The sequence below is a fragment of the Bombyx mandarina genome, chromosome 22, assembly GCF_030267445.1.
Source record: "Bombyx mandarina strain Sakado chromosome 22, ASM3026744v2".
In the NCBI taxonomy this organism is placed as follows: domain Eukaryota; kingdom Metazoa; phylum Arthropoda; class Insecta; order Lepidoptera; family Bombycidae; genus Bombyx; species Bombyx mandarina.
In genome coordinates, this window is record NC_143228.1 from 12236121 (window position 1) to 12259117 (window position 22997).

Sequence of the window (22997 nt, forward strand, 5' to 3'; positions counted from 1 at the left end):
AATCTGAGAGATTTTTTTAACACTAGTCCTAGCAAAAACAGTGCTTCGCAGAATCTACCACCGGATCGGAATCGCGACCCACTCAGAAGGTCCGGCGAGAAACTCAGTGGACTGGGTCTATGTGTTAGTTCGCCCGTCCACCAGTTCGACGAGAGCAGTAACCGATGCTTTAGGGTCCTAAAAGCACCGAGAGTGAATCCGGGCGATCTGACAAGACATGTTTCGGGCGACAGCGGCTTTTTTGCCCCGTCGTGGTCGGGTTATTAATGTTACACCGGTAGGAGTTACGCCATCTATCGCCGAATAGCAGAAACGAAAATCAAAGGAACTAGTAACATCGAGAACGCTCGAGAAGTACAACGCCATCTATTGTCAGATAGTCGAAACACACATCAAAGCTACTCGCCTTGTCCAAAATGTACTCGATAAATCTAGGGATCTACTCCAAAGGCGTTACAGAGATGGCACGAAGTCAGTTAGTAATCGGATCTGCCCGAACCGAAACAGCGAACGGATCACCTGAAGCGAAGCGGAAGAAGTGAATTGAGAATTTTAAAGCGTTCCTAAGTGTTAATACAAATTTTTATTTGTACTTCGGTAGATTTGTTATATATCCCGAGCCCCAGTGCGTAACAGTAATTAGCAGCGGCCACGATGAGAGGGTTTTAGTGTCGCGCCTATTCCTTAAAATACTTACGTATCAGTAATATATTTAGGTCGTCGTAAAAATATACATTCTTCACATACCACTGTGCTCCCACAGCTATCCTGCAGAAACGGGATTGCATGCCCTGGAGAGAGTTAATGTGTGTACGAGTCGCGTGAGCGAACACTACGCTTGCATAGATCACGACAGAACGTACGCAAGTTTTATTAAATAGTCCACGCCGCGATGGTTATGTTCACGCTGCTTTTGATCACAACATGAGCTTCAAAACATCAAAACCTTCATCCAAGATTCTAAATCTCATGGTGTAGTAATCAAAATATCAATTAATTCAAAAAAATATTTGTGACTATTAAATACGAAAACCAAGTATAAATCGAGTTGATATATTTACGAATTCTGGTGTCTTTCAGTTTACGATACAAGGAGAGCTGCAAAGTTAAGAAATGTATGTAGGCAAAATGTATGTGCATTTCGCGTAATGTATGTAAGGTTGCAAACTGCGAAAAAGGAGAAATAAAATGTCTTGTTTCATTGTAGATAAATACATAAGTTAAGCACATATTTAGGCATTTAGATGAGATTGGGCTGTGTAGTGTAGCTGGTTCTAGATGTCTTCCCACAGGTGTTTCTGAAGGCGACTAAGGATTTCACCGGAGAATGGACGACAGCGTTCTCTGTACATATTATTCTTGCATTTTCTATTATCATTATGTATGCCCAACTCCAAATATTTTTCCTATACCATCAAAAAGTAGCAACGATTGTACGATTATTTTGTATTTTCACGTATTACCATTTTGTCAAAGTATTTATTTTTTTACAAACTGCCTAAACTCAATTAACGAAATTTAAAGTATTTTTTCTACAACTTTACTACCTAAATTTTATCTACATGGATAATACGTCATGTGTATGTAAGTACCTGGGTGGGTATAAGGAGTAGCAATGTAGTCACAGCTACTTAATAGCCAATCTCACCTGCTCGTGGTGGGCCCTGTTAGCTAACGGATAAAACCCTGGCGACCGACAGATGTCGGTATAACTTATATATTAAACTATGTATAAAAACATACCCGGACATAGGCAGCAGCATGCCCTGAGAAAAGACTAGTAATGCGGTCACCTAATCGCCTGCCAAGCGTAGTGACTATTGACATAACCCTCCTAAGGGACAATGCACAAAATGAACGGCCCCAGTCCTGGGCAGCCCCGCTATTCCTAGTTACGGGAGTGGCCACAGTAGGGCAAAGGGTGCTAAGAATCCCACGGTGCGATCCGGCTGCCATAAACGATTGTAACTTGACGCGTATACCTGGATATTGCAGAATGTTGCTGCATGTTAAACATCTCGAAGAGCTACAAAGAGAATTGAGCACAATAATATGGCATATTATTGGGTTATCGGAGATTCTAAGAGAGGAGGAGGTTTTCAGAACTGTAACCCCAGGAAACATGCTCTTTTGGAAGGAGAAAAGCTCTCGCAGAGCTGCGTTGCCTTCCTTGTCCACAGATCCCTTGTCAACAACATTGTGGAAGTCAATAGTGTATCGGTGCGGGCTGCGTATCTTGTAGTAAAACTAAACAGCAGATACTCATCATAAGCTGTACAGGCATACACTCCCACATCGACATACTCTGAGGAAGTCTGGGGGGTCTTTTACGACGAAATCGTAAAAGTCATCGAACGCACCACCAAGACCCTATTATACCGTGGTGACGGAGGATTTGAACGCGAATGTTTAATTTTTAATTAAGCAGTAAACAGTATTAATAAACTATACAAAACAGCTCTTTTTTACTGAATGATCGACTTCACTCCACGGCACTGAATCACACTGAAGAAAAATCATTTTTGAAAAGTAAAGAACTTTAAATAATAAAGGTTGTTCTTTACACCTCAGAGGAAAATAATTACGTGTAATTGTTTAAATAGACTAACAATGCAGATTATTTTGTAATGTGATAGAGGTTCGATTCCACTTTCTTCTGTGTGATGTCCGTACAATATTTTTATTATTTTCATTAATTTTACATCGGATCCTATTAACTATAGTTTGATTTAACCTCTCAAAAAGCCCATTTGGAAATGGTGAAAATGGTAGAAAATCTTTAAATTATTTAGAGTTTATGTTCATTAAAATTAATCTCACAATTGTGTGTGGCTATCACTGATAGTTCCGACATATCTCGTGGACTTTAAAGAAATCATACAAGCTAAGTCCTGTCTGCTATGAACACAATGACAAAGCCAAATCGGTCGAACCGTGAAAAATATAGGGCATAGACAAGCAAATAACCACGGCAACTTAATGTATCCGAATGTCTTCTTTTCCGGCATAGGAATTAACTGCTTGGATTAGTGAACGAGTGGCGAGACTTCTTTAAGTAATATTTCTCCATACAACTTCCACGTCGCTGCTTGATTACTGATGATAAAGCGTCTTATGATCTCTCACGGGTAGATACCACCACCCTCCCTATTTCTGCCGAGAAGCAATAATGCGTTTCGATTTGAAGGGCGAGGCAGCAGTTGCACTGTAAAAGTTGAGACTCATGTCTCAAGATATAATAGGTGGCTGCATTTATGCTGTTAGATTCTATAGGCTCCAGTAGCCATTTCAAACCAGATGGCCGAGAGCTGTCCACCCATCTAAGTAATAAAAAAGCATGACCCACGGATGCATTGCGTCATTGGGACACTGGCAGAAAAAAAACTATCGTATCCGAAAGAATTATGTTCACGCATTAAAAAATATTTATTTATACGCTATTCTATTATATTGTCCAGCACAATAACAATGGTACAATAATACGTAATTAAATAACGATTTAAATACATCGTTGCATACATTTACATGTTGATATATTTGTCGGTACCTAATCCAACATTTCAATAGAATAACATGAATCAATAATTTGAATAATACCATTTTAAAAACACCAAAGTATTACCTCTCGAAAAAACAACTTATATTATTAAGAAGACTCAAAAAAAACTTATTTAAATCCTATATTTTGCATTATTTGTACGTTGGCGATAAGGATTTTTTGCATTGTAAATATAGATATACTTAAGACTTGCTTTGGTATACCATATTTACTTGTCGACTATTACGTTTTAACTATACGTTGACAATCTACGACTGTACATGTTGGCCCGATGCTATTTTGTTGGCCTTCTCTCCAAAGCCACCTGGCATCCGTTCACTGACTTCATCATGATATCCAGTTTGACCCTGATTTGAGGAACAGGACCTTTCTCCGGTTCACCTACTACCTTGTATCTCCGCAGTATTGCAGATAAAGAAGTTTTAATCGATATCATTGCGTACTGATAACCTGAGAAAATATACAACGAACCAGTTCACGCGTTATCGCTTCATACAAACTATATTTATTAACTTCAAAACTATTCATAAAAAAAAAATTGATAGGAAGTAAGTTCATCCAAGCATAGATAAGTGTCAACATACAACAACAAGGAACTCCTTGTTCTGTGGAAAAGAGAAGGTTAAGCGCGAAGGCTCTAGAGTCGTGGATTTCTAGTTATGAGCACGGTACTCACCCAGACAGTTCCTAGGGCCGCTACTGAACGGCATGTAGCAGCATGGGTGCTCGAGATTAAAACGCTCCGGCAGAAACCTGTCTGGATCGAAGTGTTCCGCCTCCGGACCCCAGTACTTTGGGTCTCTGTGAGTTCCCCAAATAGAAACCATTATCCCTGAACCGGCAGGCAAAACGTTACCGGATGCTAAAAAATAAGAGAAAAACAGTATTATTAATCGTGACTATTAAAAGCTCAAATATAAACTCAAATTCATTTAGGAGAAACAATTAGTAACCTACTATAGCCACTTACAAACATATTTAGGTATAAGGTGATGTACCGATGTACGAGTAATTAGAGAGAAAATAACTCATGGATGAATAATATGTATGTATATTCGTTTCAAACTGAAGCTTTAATTCATCAAAGGACTGGCTATAGAATTCTTTTTTTTTTATTGCTTAGGTGGATGGACGAGCTCGCGGCCCACCTGGTGTTAATTGGTTACAGGCTCCCATAGACATCTACAACATAAATGCCACCACCCACCTTGAGACATGAGTTGTAAGGTCTTACTTTTTACAGTACAACGTCTGCCCCACCCTTCAAACCGAAACGCGTTACTGCTTCACGGCAGAAATAGGCGGGCGGTTGTCTTGAGGTATTCTAATATTCAAATAATAATACTTCTCCTTAGCCGACTTCGGCCACGGCGATCATTTCAGCTCCGTTTATATCTCCGTCTACATACTACTTACTCCGACCGTAATTGTCACGGTGTGCTCGTGTGTGGGTAACATAGCCAAATTATTCCTAAACGCTAGTGCACATTGCGAACAGGTGAGCACACCATTATAATAGTTGTAAGAGATGGCATAAGGTGGGTTTGCTTTCAGTTCATCGCGACGAGCATCTATTTCAGACCAGCATTTCTCTTCAAAGTTTTTTACTCTGGCTTTCACCAAAGACTTCCATTCCGGTCGAGCGGCTGTTTACTCCCACTCAGAAGGCTCAATATCCCACCTCGAACGCTTAACGTCGCACTTCTTCATGAGGCGCTTAAGCACATCTTTGCCCTCCTCAAGTTTAGAAAAAAAGATGCGCTTTGCCGTACCACCGCAAATAACTATTGATGAAAGAACAACGCTTGACTACTACTTACGCAGTCTCGTATCCTCTAAAACTTTTCTTATGATAAACGGAACTGGAGGGAATAATCTGAGAGACTCCTTCACGACTCTGTCCAAATATTCCATCTTTTCTAAATCTTCTTTAACTAAGGCACGTTCCGAACCGTCGAAGATTTCGTACAATCTGGAAAAAAAAATATTAATTTACCATTGTATGTATGTATGTATGTGTTTCTTTATCTCAACTACAAATAAGTTTTTTTGTTGCTTCGATTAGAGCTCTTTTATTCAATGAGCTCACGGCCCATCCGGTGTTATGTAGTTACCAGAGTCCAGAAACATCATCACGCCAATGCCGCCACTCACCTTGAGTGTTAATAAAAGTCTACTCAATTGCATAATATGAGGGCTATCCCCCTTTTCAAACCGGAACGTACCAATGCTCGACGGCAAATAGGCGTAGTGGTTATTCATAATAATAATATGTTCGTATCGCCCTATATGAGTATAGTTACACCTGCTGTTTTATCCCTTAAATCAAAATAGGACTTGACGGTCTGCAAATGTCGGGAGCAGACCGTGGGCCCAAGGACGTTTTTAGGGCCTGAACCACTAAACGATTCCCCTTATCGATTTTCGCCCGAGGTCGAAACCGGGGCAGAGCAGCACGATTCCCGCGGTCAACACTACGATCAACTGACCCGCTGCGTCAGAACCATCCTGCCGGGTCCAAACAGTCTGACAGAACTCATCACTCCCGGGCATCGTTGCCACGACAATCGGCAGCAAGAAGTCTGGTCCTATCCATAGCGATAAGGATGCGGCGCTGCTCCTCGAAAGCGGGACAGATCGCGAGCGTGTGCTGCGCCGTGTTCTCGTCGCAGGGTGCAATGGTGGCATTCCAGTTTGAGCCGTTTTTTGTCCAGCGTTTCATTTTTAGTTCATAATGTTTGGATACTTTAATAAAATTGATTTTAACGTATTATAGCTAAAGTAAATATAAAGTTCTAGTGGCTTGAAGGATAAAATAGCAGATACTTCGATATAATAGTAACTTTGACCACTTAAACAGACGTATGAATATTTAAAAAAAAACTTGTATTTAAATACAAAGAAGAAGATAAGTTACAGTATATTTCTTACTCTTGGTAAACTTTATCCTGTATTTTAGGGTATTTAGCTAAAAGCTCCAGTGTGAATCCAATAGCAACTGCTGATGTGTCTGTACCTGCTACTGTCAATGTAAGCATTTCTTCTCGTAATTCAACGTTAGTATAACCTTTTTCATCTCCAGAAAAAGTGATTAGAAGATCCAGGAATGTCTTCCTTTTGTATAACCCCAAATCTGGGAGAAGAGGAAATTGACTTTTACAATCTAAGATGAGTCAATTCAAAGCCGACCTGAGAATCATAGACAGCTTGGCGTGAATGCCTCTGTTTGCTTACTTACATAAGATTGATATCTCAATTGCATTGTAGATAGACTGTCCCTTCAAAACTGAACAAATGATTTCTTTGTGATAGAAGTTGACAGGCTGAAAGACCTCCAACACCAGCTAACAAAATATTCTACGAATAGTGGGTGTTGGAAATGGGTAATTAGGTAAATTTTAAGAGACAAATAATAAGATACTGCCAATTATAAAAAAGTGTCAGAAGCTTTCTGAAACCGTATCCGCGTACCCATGTCTTCAGTTTTAACACAGGAGAATGAGCAGCAGTGTTTTCTAAGTATCAAACCGCTATCACCAGCCAATATTTACTGGTGGTGTAACGTATTGTAAGCCCTGACGGATAGAATACAGTTTTGGCATTTCCATGAATTAATTTGATTTAGAAAAAATTTTCAAGTCCTCTGCCTTGTGACGTTCAAGAAATGATGTTGAAATTTATATTACATAATTCCATTGTTTACTGAAAATAATCTCATGACTGACGACGTTAAAAGCTGTATACGTTTACTTGCTTTAAAAAATATTTTACTCAATTTTCGACATTGAGTAAAATGAAAACTTTAATTGTTTTATAACTTGTATATACTATACTGTACCTACCATATTGAGTATCCACTTCTATTTTAGAAATCTTCTCTATCTGAAACTCTTCTCTTTTATTCTGAATTACCTGAAAATCAAACATAAAATTATAATATGATAAAACTCTGAACATCTGTGGTTTAGGGTTTTTTTCGTTGCCTTAGTGTAATGAGCGCTCTTTGTTGCTTTATCGTTAACACTTACTGACAATTTCGGGCAGGTAGGCCTAGCACACCTTAACTTGCCTAATTACGAGCGAGAACTGACGTGTGAAAAACTGCTAGGGCGTGTTCTGATATGTCCGTCTTATCTGCTTCTATCGCAAAATTATAATTAGTTCTGTTTAAATGGTCACGACATTCACGTCAGCTCGCGCCGCACGGTCCAGAGGTTTTATTATTATTACTATTTTTGAATAACAACTAAGCGTATATTAGTATTTATTTTTACAATCGAACCGTTTACAACCGAAACAGAGTTTATCCCTACAGTACTGTACTGTAGGGTTGAAATATTATATATACTAACTATTATATTATATATATACCTAGTCTTGCCATAAATACTGAGACAAAGGAAAATTTTTTTTATTGCAAATAACATTTATTACTTTTACAGTGTGTTAGTTTAATACATAAATATAAAACAATTTAAAGTATAAAAAGCTTATTCGAAGTTGTCTCCACTGACTGCAATACAGTCATTTAAACGTTGAGGCCAGTTATCAATAGAAGGACCCACTCTTTCCATGGGAAAAATTTTCACTGCCAATCGTACGGATTGTTTTAGGGACTCCAAATTATCATGGCGTTTAGAGCAAGCCGTACTCTCTAAAACTGACCATAAATCATAATCCAGCGGATAAAGATCGGGACTAGACGACGGCCAGTCTTCAGCTCTGATCAAGTCCGAAACGTTCGTTTCCAACCAAGACTGCATAGACCGAACTTTATGACCTGGCGCCGAGTCTTGCTGGAAGGACCATTCTTGATTATTGAACATGGTGTTGTTAAGGGGCTTCACTACCTTCTCAAGAATTATATCTTGATACACTTGTGCCGATGTTTTGATATCTTTTTCACAAAAGTATGGCTCAGTCACTCCTTCATAGCTAATACCCCACCAAACCATCACTGAAGTCGGATAGTGCCCACGTTGCACTCTGTCGACTAATTGGGAAGCTTTCTTAGAGCTTTGAGCATAAATACGGTCATTTTGTTTGTTAAAATGTTGCTCAATAGTAAAAAAATTCTCGTCCGTAAACAAAAATTTTCTATGACCTCCCTTTGCGTACCGCTTCAGTAGTTGTTTCGATTTTACCACCCTATACTCTTTTAAATTATTAGTTAAGAAATGACCTGTCCTAAGTCATCTTTTAAAATACGCGACACGGTTCTAGGTGCTATCTTCATCTCCCGAGATAAAATCTTTTGCTTTCGGACAGGATTTCTTCGAATTCTTTCCCTTACTGCTTTGACTACCTTTTTCGTACGAACACTACGTGGACGGCCAGATCTTTTTCTGTCACAAACAGAGGAGGTCTCATTGCACCTATTAATAGCCCGGTACACAAACATTTTACTAATACCAAGCGTATGGAGAGTTAATTGCATTTGGCTCCATACCTACTTTGTGTAATGCAATCACAGCGATTCGGTTCTCTTTCTCACCTCACTCACCACCTCACCGGCTTATGTGCTTCGGCCAGCATCTGTAAAGTGTCACCCGGAATGAACCAACGATAGACTGCAACAACTGTGACAGCGACGACTTGGCTAAGCACATGATCGTATACTGGCTCGCTTAACTGGAGTAGGGCCGTATCCTCGTCACACAAATATGACAGAACTTGTCACTGCCAACGGTCGCTGTTGCACTGATCCGTCACTGTCGAGCCAGGGGCCAGAAAAGGCCTTTCACTCGGCTCTGGCCTTGTAGGTAGAGGTGTATTGCGCGGTATTCCGGGACATTAGCGGTACTGCCTTAGGCGACCTGCTAAGAGTCCTCGACTATCGCCACGATAAATCGGCCGGTTGTCCTAAGGGGAAGCTGCACGCCTGGTTATACTGTTAACCGCGAAAGTTAGGGGGAACACCTTGCCCTGGTTCAGTTTCTGCCGGCAATCGGACGTCGAACCGAAGTATTCGTGGAGTTTAGCCGGTACTCGTCCTGTAGGGCAGTTTTTGGACGATAGCTCACGCGTCTTTCTCAAGATGTAGTCTCTTCGAAGTCGGAGACCGAGATATGTCCCGGAATCCCGATCGGATGCCCCATCGGCCTGGTATCTCCTAAATGTATCTAAATGTATTCTCCAAACAAAACTACTATGTGACTACGACAAACTGCACCTTTTTTTTTTATTGCCCTTGTAGGCAGACGAGCATACGGCCCACCTGATGGTGAGTGGTTACCGTCGCCCATGGACTTCAGCAATGCCAGGGGCAGAGCCAAGCCGCTGCCTACCGCTTAATACTCTCCACAAGCCTCGTTTGAAGAAGGACATGTCATAGCGCTCGGGAAACACCGTGGAGGGGAGCTCATTCCATAGCCGGATGGTACGTGGCAAAAAAGACCTCTGGAAACGCACTGTGGATGACCGCAGTGGCTCCAGGTAGTATGGATGAACTCTACTCCGGTGGCAGGCGGTGCGATGGTAAAAACGAGATGCCGGTATCATCTCGAACAACTCCTCAGAGCATTCCCCATGGAACATACGGTACAAAATACAGAGGGAACCGAAGTCCCTCCGCAGACCCAGAGGTTCCAAACGATCCGTGAGAATGGGATTATCGACAATCCGAACGGCCCTCCTCTTGCAGCTGCGGCGATATCTCCTTAAGCTAGTGAGTCACTTGAAAATTCGCTAGTTAATCAGTCTATAATTATAAATGAATAGCTTAAGTAGTTAAAAAAGAGAATAGATATATAATAATATAATACCTGGTCAATAAATTCATGCAACACTTTAATACACTTCTGGTGCTCATCAAACACAGGAAACTGTTTGAAAAGCCAATCCGGTTGCAGCCATAGATGAAATATCCGCTCACAAATTACATTAAGAAGACGGTTCAAAGATTTCAAGAACTCTGAATCAACCTTTGCTTGTGCATTGATATTCACGCCCATTGCTGTTTCTAAAATGAAAATGTATGATTAACCTTATTCTCTCTGAAAAGTTGGACGGCCTCAACTACTTTTTGGTAGGCAGCGGCTTGGCTCTGCCCCTGGCATTGCTGAAGTCCATGGGCGACGGTAACCACTTATCATCAGATGGGCCGTATGATCGTCCGCCTACAAGAGTATAAAAAAACTTTTAAGCGATTACTGGAGCTCATGGACATTACAGCGTGAATAGATAACAATAAATATAGCCCCAACTTGAAATATTACAGTGAGGTTGCAAATCTGTTGAATAACGACTGCCCCCTACCCTTCAAACCATAATACCTACATTATTACTTTGCTGCTAAAATAGACAGGTGATGATACATGTCGGACTCATATCACCAGAAGTCGTCGTGGCCTAAACAATAAGACGTCCGGTGCATACGTTTTGAGCGATGTACCGGTGTTCGAATCTCAAGCGGGTACCAATTTTTCTAATGAAATACGTACTCAACAAATGTTCACGATTGACTTCCACGGTGAAGGAATAACATCGTGTAATAAAAATCAAACCCACAAACTTAGAATTTGCGTAATTACTGGTGGTAGGACCTCTTGTGAGTCCGCGCGGGTAGGTACCACCGACCTGCCTATTTCTGCAATGAAGCAGTAATGCGTTTCGGTTTGAAGGATGGGGCAGCCATATAACTATACCTGAGACTTTAGAACTTATATCTCAACGTGGTCGGCGCATTTACGTCGTAGACGTCTATGGGCTCCAGTAACCACTTAACACTAGGAGGGCTGTGAGCTCGTCCACCCATCTAAGCAATAAAAAAAAAGTAATTACAAATTATCTTTTGGAAGTTCAATTTTTACAAACAATAAAACTTGTATGTTTTAACGGAAGTCGTTTGTAAACATCTGTTAAGAATGTACGTGTGTCATCTGATAAAACTTATAATCTATACTTCTATACTAATACTAATATTATAAAGAGAAAAGATTTGTTTGTTTGTTTGTATTGAATAGGCTCCGAAACTACTGAACCAATTTGAAAAAATCTTTCACTGTTTGGAAGCTACACTATTCCCAAGTGACATAGGTTATATATTTTTTTTTTAATTAGGTGTCGTTACTAAAACTCCAATAATGTAACCCAAGGTGTAAAAAAATTACCTAAAATAATCTTTACATCGCGTACCCTGCGAAAACTATTGATGATAGAATAAAATAATGTTATACGACTTTGTAGAACACATTATTATTTACAAAAAGTGTCGCGACAGCAAATGTCTGACTATTATAGTTAAGCCGCAATAAGTGTTATTTTATTTAAAAAAAATAAAACAACGTCAAATATTGTTGAAATTTTTGTTTAAGACACGCTTTTATGCAGAAGACGCTTTTATGTATATAAAATCAAAACGTTAACAAAAGAGACTTAGTGTTTGTTAATTTAATTTAAGCCGTAACTTACCACAGACAGAGTCCAATGTATAAGCATTTAGAAAAGGCCATGAGCTGAACTTCCCTTTGCCGACGCATTTACTCAAACTTGAAACAAGCTTCTCGCTTTGCTCAGAGATTATTCCTACAAAACTGTGAACTATTTTCGGACTGAACGCTGGCACCATAATTTTTCGACGTCTTCGCCATATCGACACTAAAATTTAATGATATACACACAAATGTATTACACGAACTCTTTACGAACAACTATACAAGACTCGTAGCAATTAAATGAAATAATTTTAAAGCACACAAAAATGAGCCAACGAGATGACACTATCACTGCATAGTTCAGACAAGCTAACGAAAACTAAGAATAATTAGCAGATATTATATGAAGTATGAATGAATCTCTGAAACATACAAATTGAACACACGTACCTGGTGCAAAAATGCCGCCATACCCAATCATCGGTCTTAAAAATCTATGTAAGTCGTCTTTCTCCAAGCAGGCCTTCAGAACTAACTCCGTGTCAACGGGATTTGATGACACTATATAAATAAATAAAAGACTTGCACAATTTTTTTGATGTGAAACATCTATAGCCGCATGTAAAACCGATTTCTGGCGTGGCGATGTATGCCGTGGCGACGGGTCGCCACGCTATATGATGGTATATATATACAGTCTATATGCAGTAGTGTGTACAGTGTGGCGACGCGTCGCCATGCGCAATCGACTATGCGATTTGTTTGTGTGTAGTGTATACAGTGTTGTTTACTACAGTACACATAACCTGTGTTTTACTTGAAAACAAATTGTTTTTTCGTAATATTTTATTTTATCATTATGACATATTTAGTTCCTATCACAATCTGTTCTTTTCTGCATATTACTTTTACAAAATAATGTCGATGTTTCACATCTGCCAGGCGTCCCGTGACGGCTCACATATTTTTTTCTAATCAATTCTCCTAATATTCTAATTCTATTTCGAACAACAACTAACATCTAAACTAATTCTTGGTGAACAACAAATTAATCTAAACGAAAAAATTACAAAGTTAAAATCATTTTTCAAGACGACGCATTATCCGCGCGAACTACAAGCAACAGCGGAAACGCTAATCGAGCGACAAAAAACGTATATGACTGACTTAGGTCAGCGAAGAAAAGACTGTAATTAATTAATTGTTAATTAAAATAGCAGTCGTTAAATAGTATATTACGCACCGAGGGAGAAAAGTAAGACATTCACGACCGCGAATTGTTCACAATCGCGGATGGGCATGTTCTACCTTTCTCCCTAGGTGCGTAATATACTATTTAACGACTGCTATGTTGAAAATTTCGCTCTTAGTCTCTGGCACCCCCTCACAGTTGTATTTTATTATGAGGAAATATATGTTATTAAAATGAATGAAGAACGGATTTATAACATTAAATAAAATAAAATTACGTTCAGGTACTAGGCGCGTTCAATAAAAAGTGATAATGAGTATTACGCAATAATATTTTACCAAATGTTATTTTATTTTTCAGGTTCACACTTTATATATCTTTTTTTCTAAAACTAAAATTTCCTTTATTTTTTAATCTTCTTCGTGATCCCTTACAAAATCGTGTAGCGCGACGACTACTACATCATCATCTTCAAATTTATGGCCCCTCAGATTTTCCTTTAACCGTGGAAATAGGTTAAAATCACCAGGAGCTAGCTCCGGTAAATATGGAGGATGTTTCATCAATTCGAAGTCATCTTCTTAAATGGCAGCCATCGCAACTCTCCACTTGTACACGGGGTTTATCTTGGTGAAACAAAACAACTTTAGCGAGTTTCTCACGCCGTTGCTTGCGGGCTTTCTTACGCAACTTTGTTATTTTTCTAGCCTACTAGGGACTAGCCCTGTGGGGTCGTCGTTAATAGAGGCTACCTATCCGACAAAGCCGCCATCGCCCGAAGCATGTCTTGTCGGGTCCCCAAGATCCACTCTCGGTGCTTTAAGGCCTTTCTAGTACCGTTTACCGTTCTCGTCGAAATCTTCGTCGTAATCGACGAGTTAGCCCAAATACACAACCCAACGAACGAAATAACCTAAATATACAGCCCACTGAATTCCTCGCCGGATCTTCTCAGTGGGTCGCGATTTCGATCCGGCAGTAGATTGTAGTAGTGCAGTGCTTAGCCCTAGCTAGTGTTAGGAAATTCTCTCAGGTTGAGCCCATGAGCTCACCTACCCGTCTGGGCGTAACTGGAATTGCCCTGTAGGCCATCAGCGAATAGGTAGGAAATAAAAATTGAACTTCTTCCTCGCTTGAACTCAGCACACAAACGTTCAACCGTAGAATATGGAGCAGCATGAACCCATAATGTTGCTTTCAAATCCTGATTTACCGGCTCCATATTCAAACTTTTCAAGCAATGATTTATTTTTTTACCGTACGAACTTCAATTTTAATAAAATAATAAATGAAATAAAAAAAACAGAAGAGAATTGATTTTATTTTATTATTATAGCTAATATCTCGATTACGCCTGCTAGTATTTTTTTGTCTTTTCATTCGCATTTTCACTACTTAATGAACACCACTTGTAAATTCACATTCATGTCGTAGGTATACATATTTTTATGATAATTAGTTCTCTGATGTATTAAATATTAACAATGAAATACCGGATGATGAAGGACAGAACACCAGAGGTATGCCGGAATCGAAGAACTGCTAAGCCTAATAAATTGGTAAGATAAAAAAATCATGAACTTTGCCCATAATCTGTGTCTGTAAACACATCTAACACAAAAAATACTAATTCCGAATTTCGTTAACATTAACCTTCTCAAAATGTACTGAAAAAAAGGATATCGGTCGATAAATTTAATGGAAAATTGTACTTAAGTATTTTGCCTATTTATATAAAAATACTCAACTCACCAAAGTAAAGAATGTGAAACAACCACATAGTCACTATGCCATTGTGTTTGATGGCATCGTAGCAGTATCTTTGAAGTGACGACATTATTTCTAAAAGAACAAATATTGGAGTTGAAATTATGCCGTCGCATGTATACTTTGTTTAAAGACTATTTTTAATCTCAACAATGTCGGTTACTATTTGGAATCGAATTCCTAGATTAATACTAGGTATAGGAATAGTGAAGATAGTGAAGTAATAGGTACTCAGCCAAAGAATCTGAGCGGTGGTTTTAAACGACGGTTTGAAGCGTGGAACAATCATTTTTTATAGATGCTTTGAATGCCTCAGCATAGGTGATGGCATACACGGTTTGACTCCGCATTAATGGACGCCGATAACCGCTTAACACGATATGGGCCGTAGGCAACTTTTTTCAATTTTCTCTTTTAATTATTTTATTTATTAAATTTCATGCATATTAATTTAAAACACATTAGCGGACTTAATGACTAATACATTATCTACCAATCAATCAAGGGTGATTCAGAAAAGAACATCATTAGTGCATTTGTTGATAAATTAAAGTTAAAATAGATACTTTATAATTTATTAACTTTGTGTACTAAACGAGTATCAACCTACATAAAATGTAAATATACTAAATGCATGAATCATAAACAGATATAGACTTTAAACATATACAAACAAATTAAACATATATATAAATATTAAATATGTACATATTATTATATACATTTAAAAGTTTATGTGTACATACGTGCATGACTTACAAAACACTAGAACAATTATGTCTTATATTCCAATTATTGTAGTCCAACGTATTAAAAGTAAAATTACAATGACATTATCTGCGCTAAAATGATTTTAGATTTCAACACCTTGACGCCACTGACTAATTTACTTTTACAACCTTGTAGATCTATGTTATTGCTGGCATAAAGATACTACATGCCACAAAACCTCTAATCCAAAAAAAAATGAAGAACCGTTTTTTATTATTATTTTATAACCTTGTCTAAGAAACAATTTATACTAATATTATAAAGAGGAAAGATTTGTTTGTTTGTTTGTTTCGAATAGGCTCCGAAACTACTGGACCGATTTGAAAAATTCCATTAGAAGCCGACATTGTCCCTGATGAACATAGGCTACTTTTTTTTAAAAAAATTTTTTTGTTTTTTTTTGTTTCATGTGTGTTTTAATGTTTCCGAAGCGAAGCGAGGGCGGGTCGCTAGTACATAAATATAATGATGAAAGTAATCTAATAAACGAATTTTCCGATTAATTAAAAAAATCCGTTTCCAATCTTGTACTGAATTGAATGAACGAATGAAATAATAAATAAACGAATTTACACGCTATTTAACAAAAAACAGTGTTAAAATTGTGTAATGAACTCTCAAAAGTTCTGGAAAATGTAATTAACGATCTAGCGTTTCAGGAACGAATACTATCGACATTACTAAGACTTACTACACAGATTAATTTTATATGTGATAATAACACCTAGTTACGATATTGTAAAATATAGGTACAGGTAAGTAGTCTATAAATCCTTATATGAGACCGCTACACAATAATAATGTATTATCTGTGACACTACTAAAAATTGCCGCCAAAAGTTGAAAAGTGAAAAAATCATAACCGCATAAACCGCTGCTAAAATAAAAGTAATTACCAAATTCGCATTTACTTATTTGAGTAGTCTCGCATGTTTGAAAGTAAGATACATAATCACCAACCGCATTGTAATTGGCGATCACCTCTGTCATCGCGAGTTTTCGAGCGGCAATAGTTTTTTTTTTTTTTTTTTTTTTTTTTCCTACCTATGCTGATAGCCTTGAGAGGCTATTTCAGCTTCGCCCTAACGTTAGTAGGTGAGCTCGCGGGGCTCAACCGGAGAGTTGCTAACACTGACCCTAGCAAGAGCAGTGCTTCGCAGAATCTACCACCGGATCGGAAACGCGACCCACTGAGAAGATCCGGCGAGAAACTCAGTGGGCTGTGTCTATGGGTTAGTTCACTCGTCGAACCCTTCGTCGCAAGCGACGGGTTCGACGAGGACGGTGACCGGTGCTTGTGGTGCCTAAAAGCACCGTTAATGGATCAGGAGGATCCGTAATGACGTGCTTTGGGCGACGTCGACGGTTTACCATTCGGTCTACTGGGTCGGGTATGTAATTTCCAGCGGCTACGATGAGAGGGTTCTCATGTCGTGCCGCCTTCTCAAAATGGCGCAGCGATGCCGACTGTAGATACTTACTAAGGGAGTCGAGCTCCAGGTCGTCGTGGAGATCCACATTCCTAAGGAACCAAGGCGCTCCGACGGCTATCCTGCAGAATCGTGATTGAATAACCTGAAGGGATTTCAAGTTGGTGCGGGCTGCGTGAGCGAACACTACGCTTGCATACGTCATGACGGGGCGTATACAAGTTTTGTAGAGAGTTACCTTATTACGGAGGGACAGTTTGCTTCGACTACAAAGCATTGGATAGAGTCGTCCTAGAATAAACGCGGCGCGGTCGCGTACCGTTTTTATATGGGGACGGAATGTCATCCCTCTGTCGAGGGTGACGCCTAGATATTTGACCTTCGAGACCCACGGAATGGGCTGGCCAAAGAGAGTGATGGGACTAACGGCTGAGGTGTTTGCGCGCCTACTACGGAGTGGGATGCTCGAAGTGATGTTCGGAGGGCGACCCCTTTTGAAGAGCACCGCTGCGCTTTTCGTGGGGTTGATGTCTATTCGCCACTTCCGGAACCACTGTCCCAGGGTGGCTACTGCGATCTGGAGTCGCCGATGAAGCAGCGACATCTTCCTACACGAGTAGTAGATAGCCGTGTCATCGGCGAAGAGCGCTAGATGGGTCTCCGGAGACCGGGGTATATCATTGATATACAAACTAAATAATAACGGGGAGAGCGCGGAGCCTTGCGGGACTCCGGCGGTCAGTTGACGGGGACGAGAACGAGTTCCCTCTACTCGATATCGAAACGAACGGTTCGACAAGAAGTCTCGTATGATGAGCACGAGTCTGTCTGGCACTCCCATGTTGTACAGTTTATAAATTAAACCGTTGTGCCAGACTTTGTCGAACGCCTTCGCGATGTCGAAGAAGAGGGCGCCGGTCGGGATTTGTTTACGCCTATTTAGTCCTATCAGAATGTGCTCCGTGAGGCGGTGCACTTGTTGTACGCACGAGTGTTTTGAGCGGAATCCGAACTGTTCGTCAATGAGAATTTTGTTCGCGGTAACAAAATCCCAGAGGCGTTTCCTAAGGAGCCGTTCGTAAATTTTTCCTATCGTCGAGAGGAGACTAATCGGACGGTAACTAGAAGTTTCGTTTGTCGGTTTGCCCGGCTTATGTATACCGATAACGTCCGCTTCTTTCCACACCGCGGGAAAGATGCAGTGCGTCATAGCGGCATTTAAAATTGTAGCCAACATTGCTATCAGTTGGACTGGCAAAAATTTTAGCGCGCGGTTGTGGATGCCGTCGGAGCCGGGTGCCTTCCTAGGTTGTAGGTTGTGGATCGCGTCTCTAACTTCGTCAGTGGTAATGGGGGGTAACGCGTCCGAGGGCGGCAGGGAAGCTCTGCGCTCGACCTCCCTGTCGACTAACTCGGTGTGTTCGGGGTCCGCGTGTTGAGTGCTGGTGGTGCACTGCTCTTGCAGTGCATCGGCCAGCAGCTCAGCCTTGTCATCGTCATCGAATGCCGGTGGTTGGCCTGAAGGGCGTACGAGGGGAGGCATAGTAGCGGTAGTTTCGGATTTGAGAGTCCTAGCTAGTCGCCAGTATGCTTGGTGGGAGGGCGCGAGTTGTTCTAAATAACTATGCCAATTATCGTTACGCGCGTCGCTTAAGCGGGAGTGGACTTCGCGTTGTAGACGACGCATCCGAATCCGGTTTGAATGCGTGGGAAGACGATCGTAGGCCCGGATTGCCGCGTTCCTAACTCTTAAGAGATTCCTAAGATCGGGGGACAGTCTGATGCGGTGGAAGCTGTCCTCCACATCGACTTCTTTAGAAGATCTAATGATCGCGGAAGATATGTGATCGGTAATGATGTTTATGGATTCGACGGTGTCCTCGGGGGATAGATTCGAATCCGGGCCGTAAGGGAGGATTGGCGGAGCGGTGTCGGCTAGGCACGTGCCCAGCTTATTCCAATCCACCATGGTCCTCGTAACAGTGACTGGGTTGTGGGGGCGACCGAGCTGCATAACGACAGGTCGGTGGTCTGAGTCGAGCTCTGACATTGCTTCGATGGAACGCAAGCGCAGAGTTACGTTCCTAAGCAATGCCAGGTCTATAGTGCTCGGACGGAGCGCGATGTTATACGGATAACATGTTGGAGTTGGGGGACCGACTATTTCAAAGGTGAGGTCGTCTATAAACGCGTCGAGACGCCTACCGTTAACGTTAGTACGATGGCAGTTCCACCTAGTGTGGTGGCAATTTAAATCGCCTGCCAGGATGACGGAGTCTCCCATGCCGAACAGTGACTCGATGTCACTGCTCAGAAGGGGCTTGTCCGGGGGGAGATAAACGGATGCGATGACGATCGGCTGGTGTCCCGTCAGCGAGATACGGCACACTGACGCCTCGATATGTGAGAGCGAGGGAGTATCGAGAGGGACAACGTGCAGGGCCCGCCTATAGTAAATGGCAGTCCCGCCTTTGGAGGCGGTGAGTCTGTCATTCCTAACCATGACGTAATTCGCGACTTTCGGGTCGTGACGCGAGGGCTTCAGACAGGTTTCCTGCACTAGTAGAATATCTACAAGATTATCGCGGAGGAATTCGAAAATTTGATCGCGTTGCCGCGCGAGTCCGTTAGCATTGTAGAATGCTAACGTAAGGGAATACGGTTTTTCTCTACCTTTTTGCGCCATTGATTACCGGTAAAGATTTTTATAAAGTGCGGGACACGGACTCGTATACGTCCATGTGATCGAACGCGGCCGCGAGTCTCTGTTCGGGGGTTACCGACCTACGTATCGCGTCTGCGAACGATCGCAGACGGTCGAAGTTAACAGCGGTGACGAAGTCGCGCACGAGCGCGAAGTCGTTGACGGCAGAGGGTTGCGGGGGGCGGAACGCGGGCGCGGGGCGAGGTGCGAGCAGGGGCTGGGGCGCGGGGCGTGTCGCGAGCGGGGGCGGGGGTGCGGTTTGCGTTCCCGCCTTCGTATACGGCAGCGGCTTTTTCCACGCTGAAACCGTGGGAACTGCAGCCGGCACGAAGGCAGGTTTCGGCACTGAGGGTGCCGAAGTCTTTGGGCCGACGGTTCGCGGAGCTGGGAGGGTTGAACGCTTGCGCGGAGCCCTAGGACATCCACGGTAGTTCGCGGGGTGCCCTTGCTTAAGGCATAGGACACAGCTTGGAGGTTCGGTCGCGGTTTCCCTAACACGCGAGCAATCTAGTGTGGCGTGGTCGCCGAGGCACTTTACGCAGCGGGGGCGCGCGTGGCAATTACGAGCCGAGTGGCCGTAAAGCTGACATCGGTAGCACTGCCCGGGAGTGCCACGCTTATGGGGGGCTTCGATCGAGATCCCGGATAGGCCGCAAATTGTCGTGAGACATGCGATCTTCTTTTTGGCCTCCGGGGTGGGTTCTAACGCCACGAGTATCATATTATAGGGCTGTTTGCCCCGCCCGCTGTGCATCCGGTGCACACTAACTATCGGGAGGGCCTGAGCGGTCAGATCCTCCTTAACATAGTCTATGTCCAACTCCTTGGGGACTCCGCGTACTACTACGCGGAGCTCGCGGTCCTCCTGAAGAGCATAGGTGTGGAAACCTATGTTCTCCTTTCGGAGGTATGCTGAGAGGGCCCTATGGTCGCCCGGCGTTGCGACCTTAATCTGAATCCCATGCGCGACGTTACGCGCATGGGTGTAGTTAATTTTATTTGCCTGAAGGGCCTGGGACACGCGATTCCACGCTGTCTTCTCTTGAAGTATTAGCGGGGGCGGGGCAGCTACTTTGGGAGCGGGCGCGGGCTTGGGACGCGGCGGCGGGGTTACGCGGCGAGCGGAGTCCGACTCCGGTGTCACGACTACCTGCGGGCGGGAGGCGGTCGCGGATTTAGTTTGCTTCGTCGTGGAGCTCCGGGACTCCACGGCGCGAGTACGCTTTTTTCCGCGCGTTACGGTTTGGAACCCATCCGAAGTTCCAGGCAGAGGGCTTGACGCGGATTCGAAATCCATCTCCGATTCGGTATCGGAGCCTGAACTCGAAACGATCGAGGTCGCGACGGATGAAGCGCGCGATGACGTAAACGACGCGGGCGCGGGGGTGGGGGTAGCGTTAGGCGCTACGTGAGCCGCATCGTGGGAACGTGCGCTCGAACTTGACGCGGCGGCGGGGGGCGCGCGGCGTGCCTCCGAGGCACGTTTGAGATACGCGGCGACGGACGCGGGGGGGAGGGATTGCCACGGGCGGCCCTAAACTCTAGGTACTCGGCCCTAATTGACGGGTACCTATCCCGGAGGAACCCGACAATGTCACTAGCGTCTTCTTTCTCCATTCTTCGGTCTTCTTGCCCGGGGGGGGCGGCCCCGGGACTTTTGTTGAACTCGCCGAAAGGCGAGGCCCCGGATAGGATTTGTAACCCCCCTGTGCTGCAGGACAGCAAGGAGCAGGGGGGGGGAATGCCTATGCCGTGAAAACGGCAATCGGCGGGAAAAAGGAAAGGAACCCGCTCGGGCTGTATAGTGCTACAGCAGGCAGAATCGCGAGCGGGGGTCTAGTCTTGAAAAAGACTGTTGTTTTTGGGAAGGGTTAGGAAATCGCTAGCCTGTGAGTGCCACAGGAAGCTGAACGTAGCGATTGGTTTTGCCTTGAAAAAGGCAGTTGGTAAGGGTGGGTTCGCGGTTACAAAACTTTAGCGCACAAAAATGGACCTCGATACGCAGATCGCAAGCGACCAACGGATCGGCACGTCCGCACTACTGAATTGTACGCACGATGTATTCACGGTCACTACACTGTCGAGCACAACTGTGAGTTCAGAGACGCAGCTCGCAAGCGGGCCACGGATCGGAAAGCACGTCCGCGCACGACCGAGTCGTGAGCGAGAATGGCGGCAATAGAAGAGGGCAACAGACTGAAGTCTACGAGGAAAACGCTGAACAAGTTAGTGCACGGTCTTCTTTTATTTATCGTCTCATTTTTTTTATAATTAGCTTGTTATCGCGTACAGTCCGCTTAAAACCCAATATGTTTGTTATATTTTATATTCGTTACCTTATCTTCTAATAACTTTTTCTTCTTTTTTATTTTAATATAAAATGGAATTTCTATATTTGTTAGATTATGTTGAAAATTTGTACAACTGGTATTGGCATTTGGTACAATCAACTCGGTTGCATTCGAGTACTTTTTTGTACAGAAAATGTATGGAATGAAATATCGTAAAATTCACTAAGCGATCACAAACAAATTTATAGAAAATCCGTCAGGAGTACACCGGAGTTAACTGTTTTTATAGATCACGTACATTGCGACAGTAACAAGGCTTGGTCGGATTTGTTTTATAAAAAAATGCTTACCCTCTGTGTTACCCATCAATTTGTGGGCCACGCCAACTAAAAAGTTTGTCTCGTCAGGAGTCGGGATAGCCGCTGCCAATTTATACATATTCCTCCGTCTGTACCGGAACACTAAAACCCAGCCGAGCCCAACTAATATCAGAAGAAGTGCAATCATTTTCATATAATTCGTTTTTACATAATGCAAGTACGTCTGCTTTGGTTAAAGCCGGGGTTATAAAATTACTTATGGAAAGATCTCTAATTTATAGTATTGTTTCGCAACAACGATTATCTGACTTCCGGGGTAGACACGAAACTTGCAGCACTTAAAAACTAGTCAAACTGAACGTCATGCGTCTCAGAAACTATACTTAACATAAAATATCAATTTAACAAGCACAAGATGTCTAGTCTTTGAAAAACTCACTTTTTCAACACATTTTCTTGATTAGATTATTTTTGTAGTAGACATAATATGTACATATATCGACAAATTGTTGATTAAACGGCGAAGCTATCTCAAAGAAATCATATTCTAAAAATGATCAATTCGAATATGAATTATTTGTATTAAAT

General features: G+C 42.3%; 1 protein-coding gene across 1 annotated transcript; it reads right to left on the bottom strand.

The window, feature by feature from the left end:
* Positions 1-3362: 3362 nt before the first annotated feature.
* LOC114247565 (cytochrome P450 4c21-like) lies at positions 3363-22628 on the bottom strand. The gene is made up of 10 exons (XM_089736747.1): positions 22440-22628; positions 14879-14968; positions 12385-12495; positions 11972-12157; positions 10324-10520; positions 7402-7471; positions 6491-6692; positions 5380-5531; positions 4236-4421; positions 3363-4009 (listed from the first exon to the last, which is right to left on the bottom strand). The coding sequence occupies exons 1-10, from the start codon at positions 22600-22602 to the stop codon at positions 3834-3836; spliced, it is 1533 nt and encodes a 510-aa protein (XP_089592873.1). The 5' UTR covers positions 22603-22628; the 3' UTR covers positions 3363-3833.
* Between the last annotated feature and the right edge of the window lie 369 nt (positions 22629-22997).

What these genes read in the sequence shown, in the direction of transcription:
- LOC114247565 (XM_089736747.1), bottom strand. Translation starts at nt 22,602, where the DNA reads ATGAAAATGATTGCACTTCTTCTGATATTAGTTGGGCTCGGCTGGGTT. An exon ending in TGGCGGCATTTTTGCACCAG is followed by an intron (nt 12,158 to 12,384) that starts GTACGTGTGTTC and finishes ATTAAATTTTAG; the next exon opens with TGTCGATATGGCGAAGACGT. An exon ending in AGAAGTGGATACTCAATATG is followed by an intron (nt 6,693 to 7,401) that starts GTAGGTACAGTA and finishes CTCTTCTCCCAG; the next exon opens with ATTTGGGGTTATACAAAAGG.